This window comes from Pyxicephalus adspersus, chromosome 2 (assembly GCF_032062135.1).
Source record: "Pyxicephalus adspersus chromosome 2, UCB_Pads_2.0, whole genome shotgun sequence".
In the NCBI taxonomy this organism is placed as follows: Eukaryota; Metazoa; Chordata; class Amphibia; order Anura; family Pyxicephalidae; genus Pyxicephalus; species Pyxicephalus adspersus.
The window spans coordinates 117,139,844-117,147,222 of NC_092859.1; the positions used below are offsets into that span (position 1 = coordinate 117,139,844).

The 7,379-nt window shown below is 35.8% G+C and overlaps 2 protein-coding genes and 1 long non-coding RNA gene across 6 annotated transcripts in view; 1 reads left to right on the forward strand and 2 right to left on the reverse strand.

The window, feature by feature from the left end:
• The window catches only part of LOC140324298 (uncharacterized), a 10,789-nt gene extending 10,357 nt beyond the window's left edge, over nt 1–432 (reverse strand). The window contains exon 1 of the mRNA XM_072402060.1: nt 229–432. Within this exon, the coding sequence (XP_072258161.1) occupies nt 229–375 (147 nt within the window). The 5' untranslated portion in view covers nt 376–432. The remainder of the gene's footprint in view (nt 1–228) is intronic.
• Nucleotides 1–7,379, forward strand: part of ACSBG1 (acyl-CoA synthetase bubblegum family member 1) — an 80,386-nt gene that overhangs the window by 50,828 nt on the left and 22,179 nt on the right. For 2 of the 4 annotated variants that reach the window (XM_072402056.1, XM_072402057.1), the window contains 2 exons: nt 5,196–5,245; nt 6,893–7,004. In XM_072402056.1, coding sequence (XP_072258157.1) covers nt 6,947–7,004 — 58 coding nt within the window. In that variant the 5' untranslated portion in view covers nt 5,196–5,245; nt 6,893–6,946. Of the gene's footprint in view, nt 1–4,579; nt 4,792–5,195; nt 5,246–6,892; nt 7,005–7,379 lie in introns of those variants that run through there. The other 2 variants (XM_072402058.1, XM_072402055.1) reach the window with 2 other exon arrangements.
• LOC140322153 (uncharacterized) lies at nt 1,366–4,027 on the reverse strand. The gene is made up of 3 exons (XR_011919154.1): nt 3,776–4,027; nt 2,289–2,346; nt 1,366–1,596 (listed from the first exon to the last, which is right to left on the reverse strand). It is a non-coding gene; the product is annotated as an uncharacterized lncRNA (long non-coding RNA).

Below are 7,379 nucleotides of genomic sequence, written 5' to 3' on the forward strand. Positions count from 1 at the left end.
TATATATAAATATATATTAGCTAGTGAGTCACCCAGAACAAGCATGCACCTAGTGAAGTCCCTGTTCCAAGCTTCTTCCAGGTTGGGGACTCAGTAGGTTGAAGAGACATAACCATATTTGTTAAGCTAATGTTATGTGATATTATGAATATACTACAATCTATTACAGAAACATAGTATTTGCATGTGAATTATATAAAATACATTGTACATATGTTATGTCCTTACCGTGCTGGAGCTGACACTGTCTATCTCCTGCTTTCCCAGGAATCCCTCAGTGATTTTAATAATGTTAGGAAAGGAGCTTTGAAACTTGGAAACATATTCTTGAAGTGTGTACTCAGATGCTGACCATCTTACGTCTGCTAAATCCATTTTTCAGACCTGCGTCCGCTCTGATGCCTCCTCACACACAGTGAAAGGTCATGTTAAGAGAGACCAGGAAGTTTTTAAAATAAATACGTAACAAAGGGAATTCACACTATGCAGCTAGGGACAGTATTTTACTGAAGAACAAGGTGCACCAGCTACAAGGAAGTAAGTTGGTTTTAAAACCAAAAAAAGCAACAATTTAACAAACAATATGGTACTTAACAGCTCATTTTGTGAATTAAAAAAACAAAGCAGCCGAAAATTGATAATTTTTTTTCCTACCAGCCTACTATTTAGGTTCAGCTGTAGCTTGAGCAAAAAATAAGTCACTGGTTGTGGGTAGTGTTGGTCGAAAATCTCACTATTCGGTTCGACAGCTATTCGATCGAATAGTGGGATATTGTTCGGGTGATCGAATGCTGAATTCGAACACCATTAAAGTCAATGGTGGAAAAATTTGGGTTATTTTTAGGGACTGTGAAGAACTGCAAGAGCAATCAGGGGAGCAGAGCTGACGGCTCCGCTCCCCTGATTGCTCTTGCAGCCCTTTACTAGTTGTATGTGTTCTTGGAAAGAGTTTCTCTATCCAAGAACACAGGAGTGTGTTCCTGGTTAAAGAAACTCTACCCAGGAATAGGGATAGTGCTCCCTGATTGGCTGAGGAAAGCTTTCCTCAGCCAATTAATGACCACTAGAGGTTTTGAATGGGGAGACTTGTCCCCATTTATCCTCTAGTGCCGGGGATTTTCTCAATGAGATCCCTGGCACTAGAGGTTAAATGGGGACAAGTCTCCCCATTCATTCATCTCTAGTGCTCTGTGATTGGCTGGGGAAAGGAAAATCCTGATGACGCTTGAGCTGTTATCAGGGTTTACCTTTCCACAGCCAATCACAGAGCACTGGAGGTGATGAATGGGCAGACTTGTCCCCATTTAACCTCCAGTGCCTAGGCATCCCACACTGACAGGAGCATCCTGTCATTGTGGGATAACCTGTAAAAAAATAAAAGTTTGTTAAACAAATCACACACATTCAATAAATTACTTTAACATGAATTTTTTTATTTTTTTAACACATTTTTTTACACATGAATTTGCGCCGCCGAAGCCCGTGTTTTTCGGGTCGGATCCATCCGAATTTGAACAGCCATATTCAGGTCGAATATAAGGACAACCAGAATTCGAACACCAGCACTAGTCGTTGGTAAAGGGCACTGCTGGAGGACTGAAAGGCAAATGGGATTGAAGACCTTTGCAAAGAGTTTCCCTATTAAAGAATCAATTTTTTAAAAATTTCTAATAAAGTAATATAGTAATAAAATACCTGCTATTTTCTTTTTGCCATGATGAATTGATAAAAGACCAATCAGGAACAACTGATGTGCAGTCCTATGGAGCAGAGCACAGTAGGGTGCTGCTAGCTCATCCTCCCACCTCCCCTCCCCATTAAACAGAATGGCACTTTGAGCACAGCACTCGTTCATTCATTTGTCACTGGAAACGATCACCAAAGATCTTTTCCAGTGACAATTATCTGACGTCTGTACAGGATTTCTCATAGGAGAATTATTTAGATGCTCTGTTTTTTCTAACACTGTTCTAAAATGATAGCTGACTGGTTGCCACATTAATCTGCTGGTTTTAATATTTTTTAATCACTTTAATAGAACATGTATGCAAACAGAAGAGCCAGAACATCTAATCAGCATAATTGTATTTGATCATTGACAAATGAAACCAAAGGATCAGCATAAAAGCTAGATAACTATCATTGTCAGCAGGTTAATAATGCAAGCCTACAACTTTATTTCACGAAATGTTTTATTAGAATAACATAAAAAGTGTCATAGCCATGATGCCACAGAATGATGAACTCTGCACAGTTAATAAAAGCTTACAGAGGGTTCAGATATTTACCTTATATTACAAAAGAGGGTTGTATTATTCTTTATGGAAGACGATATAGAAAATATTCCTGAAATGAGATTATCCCTTTTACAGTTTATACCAATCATAGATTAGATGCCAGACAATTTTTGCTGTAATGGGGACAGACAGTTTTTGTTTATGCAGTATACACAAATGACAGACAAATCATAACAGTTAGTAACTTTAAGACAATAAATATATAAAAAGCTATTCTTTTCAGTTCAATAAATTATATTCAATTCAACAAAGCCATGCATCCAGGTTTCTCTACTAGGAAAACAGCATAGGTCATTTAGAAGTTGAATTGTCTTGCAGGTTGATCTGACCTTTTTACTTTAGCAGTTGCAAACAAATGCAGACCCAAGTTGGGCAAAGCAGGTCATGAAATGGGGAATAAACTAACACAATGTATAAAATACTATTCTTGTTGATCGCAGATTTAATTCTTTTAATCAGAAATATGTTGTGAAGCTGTCTGTACCCATTCCAGAACAGTTCACTGATAGACTATGTACCTTAAACTGCAATATCTTCATTCTGATGGAGAAATCCATATGTCCAGTTATGACTCCTATTGTCTGAACTAGAATGATGTTTGGGTGGTTGTACACTTTCCAGGCTGTATGAAAGTCCCACCAGCTCCAATGTTTTGATGATGCTAAAACAAGACATCCTAGCCCTGATTACTTTTCAAATTATAGAAATAGGTTTATTATGTCTCTGTAGCAAGATCTTGGTACTATCAGAGAGATTATGTAAAGTGCCATTAATGAACTCATTCTAAAGAATGCTAATTGCCTGGATGTAAATGTAACTGTGTGACCAAGTTGTGTGCATTAAGTTTCAACATCTGAGCTGCATATTTATTCTAGGTTAGTGATTTAGAAGGTAATTAAGTCAAAGGATCAGAACACCAATCTGTCAATCAGTATGCTTTAGAACAAGATCAGAAGTGGCAGAATACATAATCCTTTAGTGAAAGCTCCACCGTCAGGTGTCCTTACACAAACTTCAAAAGGAGAGGGTGTACTGGCTCAGTTCTGTTACTGTGTATTGATTATTAAATTTAATGATATTAACTCTGACGCAGTATTGAACTATCATCAAATACCTTGCAAAACTTTTGTAAAAAGCAAAGTAGATAGTAGACTAGGGAAATTAAGATATTTGAGGCAAAATTAAACTTGTCTCAGGTTCTCCTGCAATGGCACCATTATATTTGCCTGGTCCACTTCCTGGTATGATTTGCAGACATCCTGCTTAGCTGGGCCAGAATGATAGAAATTCACTCATTCCAGCACCAAAGTATGATAGGAATGTGCACTGAACTGTGCATGTGCAATATAGTGTACATCTAACGATGATTGCAAGCATGCAAGTAGGTCTTTTTATGACAGAGGATACATACCATGTCTGTTCTGCAATAAAGAGCCTTAAAGAGTTTCTGAAAGTGGAACCAAGCATGCTACACCTACTTTTCCTTTTTCTGCTGCAGGGTGCCACCATTTTTTCTTTCTTCTTTACCTCAATATGATCTGCTTCCTCAATGCAAAGTAGCTTTTTTGTTCTATGGAGCGATCAGGCAGGAAGGAGGGATTATTGCAGAAAGTACAGTGCCTGTACTACTCCGCAATAATGATCTCTCTGATCAAAAATGTTTAAAAGTGGAATCACTTTAAAAGTAGCTCTGCTTTAAATGTTTACTTTTATTCTACTTTAATGCAATATTGAGTTTCTTTAAATGGGCACAACGTTTTACATCTGCACACACCTGTTACTCCTATATAAACCTCATCCCATTGCCTATACTGGATATTTTTTTATAGTTTAAAAAAATAAAAACTGCAATTAACTCTAAGCTAAGCACCCCGAGTTATTCTTCTTTGTCACACATTTAAAGACCAAAAAAAAACAAAGTTACCTTTCTTCATCTAATATACACCCATACAAATAGTAAAAAAAAAACAATGAAAAAACATTCAAGCCACCAAAGTCAATGCATTCTCACCCATTTTTATTAATAGTACAATTATATTTTGGAACTGTAGCTGCAATTCAGTGACTTCCACTAGGGAAAAATTGTTAGCCTCAAAGTCACACAAAGCTTTGCTTGTTCGGAGCACTAAATCTCATCCTAATTCCACTGTGTCTCTTTTATCCTGCCATACAATCGCCTACAAAGAGGCACAGATTTCTGCAACTTGGGAAATGTCACTGATTGGCCAATCCACAGAGAAAGGTCGGATTTGCATCTAAAAGAGCTTACATCTCATTGAAATTCCTCACATGTCCAAAACAGGGAGAGAAAAAGAAGTCTAAAGGAATGAAAACATATTTTGCACATCCACCTTCCCCTGTCCTGACACCTGTTGTCCTCCAAACTGGCTTATACACGAAGAAATACCAATGATCATTAATTACATAATATTCAAGATAAAGAATGATCCACAAGTCTAAAGAATTACAGAGAAGACCTCAGATTTTGTTACAGGTAATAGAGGCTGTTGGTCCAGAAATGTGTTAGCTCAGGCTTTGCAAGTGTGATTTTATCATAAGTATATTGAAAAAGAAGATGAAAGAAAATATTACATTTTAGGTTTCACTTGGAAACATCCAGACAGTTATGATGCAAATTAAGAACAGTGATCTCAATGTTTTACCAAAAGTATGATATATATTTTTAATTTTTTTACATACAATTGTTTTATTGAAAAATGATAAAAGTCTGCTACTGCATTTTCCAAAAATTTCCCAACAGTTTTCTCCTCTTTCAGGCCCCTCGGTCATTGTTGCTGAGTTTGCGTCATATTCATTTTATTTGCCAAAACACACAACTGCCTGATTAGTGACCTGGATATTTCATCAGTTGATAAAGCTGTATATTCTTTATTGTAGGATTCAACATTTGTTGACTGAAGAACATTTGGAAAATAACTTTCCTTACTGTAAGTACTTTTATACTGACTGAAATGTGGATAATTGCACCAAAAACCCTGGATCCCTTTAGGATAGGAATCGTTGTTCATAGCAATGTACTTAGGCTGCATCATATGTTAGCTCAGGTTGCACCCACAGTGAGTGAATGATGTCATGATATGCACTGTCTATACATTCTGTAAACACCTGGGGTTAAAGTTTATGATGACAAGGCAAATGTAAATCAATACTTTAAGTAAACGCATAAGATTTCATGATCAATATAAGTAGCTAATAATATTTGCAAATAATAATTGTATTATCTTAATATAATTTTTTAAATATTTTTTTGCAAATATTAATTGCATTTTCTTAAAATTATTTTTTTAATAATATTTGCAAATAATAATTGCATTTTTTTTTTCTCACATCCAATTTGTAATCATATCCAAATTGTGAAAAAAGGAAATGTGTTACATTCTGGATTGTACTTGCATGTATGCTCATTTAGTTTTCTTTACTAAAGTTTTTACTGAACTGTATACATAAGAAATTAACCGATATTATAGGGTTACAAAGGATAACTTCAACAGCCATGGCAGCTGTCTTGAGTTATTATTATCAATATTAAACAGGATATATATAGCGCCAACATATTACGTAGCGCTGTACATTAAACAGAGGTTGTAATTGACAGACAGATTCAGACACAGGAGGAGGAGAGGATCCTGCCCCAAAGAGCTTACAATCCAAGAGGTGGGAAAGTATCACACAATAGGGGGGAGACATATCTAAAATCTTGTATAGCAAACACACAAGGGGGCTATAATACAAAATCAGATAAATGTTAAGAAATTATAAGTAATTGTTATCTTCAGAAGCTAAAAGTTTTCACTATTAGTTATTGAGAAAATAAAAATAATGTTGAAAACTATTCTGGTAGCAGTTACCTTAACTGCTTTATAGCTTTGCTTTTCTCAAAGTGCATGATAACCACCTACAACTTGTCATCTGTGTATCACCTGTTTTTAACTGTTTTTAGGTAATTAAAATAAATCCAGATTACAGGTATGATTTAGATATGATTTTCTTTCGAACATTAGTATGAAACAACTAAACTCTCTTGAAATCAGCTAAATACCTTCCAGGTGCAAATCAAAACAAATTAAACTTTTTTTACAGGCTGTTTTCTTTCTAAATCAGTCAAAGCCTAAGCAGAAATGCCTCTTACCTGTCAACAGCGGCATCTCATTGCAAAGGTCTAACACATCCTCTGAGTCAGACCTATAGTTCTGCAACCAGCGAAGCTCATGCTCCCTGCTGATTGCAAAGCTATAGGTCATGCAGGTGGGCATGTAAGACCTCCACAGGGAGACCACTGTTTCCCAACAAACGTTCTTATCTGCAGTATGCTGGTTAGGACAGGCATTCCTACACAGGCTGTATCTGCTTCTTAAAAAAACAACAACAGTATGGCATACCATATTTTGTTTTGATGCATTTGGGAAGTGTCTGCATTGTTGTAATGTTTTTATGCTAACCTAAGGTACATCATTAGGTAAGGTTGTACCAGATAAAAAAACACCCCATAGAGGAACATAATTGAACACTTTTTCCTGTTGTGCTTGTGGAATATGAATTTAAAATAGTTTTTGTTTCCTTTATTGCTTTTACAGATACGATAACAATAATTGCTTTCACAGTAGAATTTATCATTTGAGTTCATTTCCATGGACATTTCCAATTTGTCTGAACCATTACCAGAAGTCCACAATGATAAATCTAAAGGTAAAAAATATGCAGGAAAGGCTTTTAGCAGTCATGTTACAATTCATGTTCTTATTGCTCATTTTAAAGGTAGTTTGTTCATTAGAACTTTGCTAATATTGACCGGTTAATTTCTTTAATAGTGGGAGAACAAACATTTGCCCTGAGTTATAGTAGATAGTTGGACAAGAGATAGTGAACAGGTCAGAGTTTAAATTATAAGCCCTGCTAGCCTTGTTTATTGTTCCTGTATCTTTATTTTATTCTCAGTATTTGTATATAGCACTCACATATAATGCGTTGCATTACAGAGTAGCTTAATCCATTTACATTAGGCTTTGTCCACCATAAAAACTCTCAATCTGGAAATAGAAAGAAATTAATCAATTTACTTTG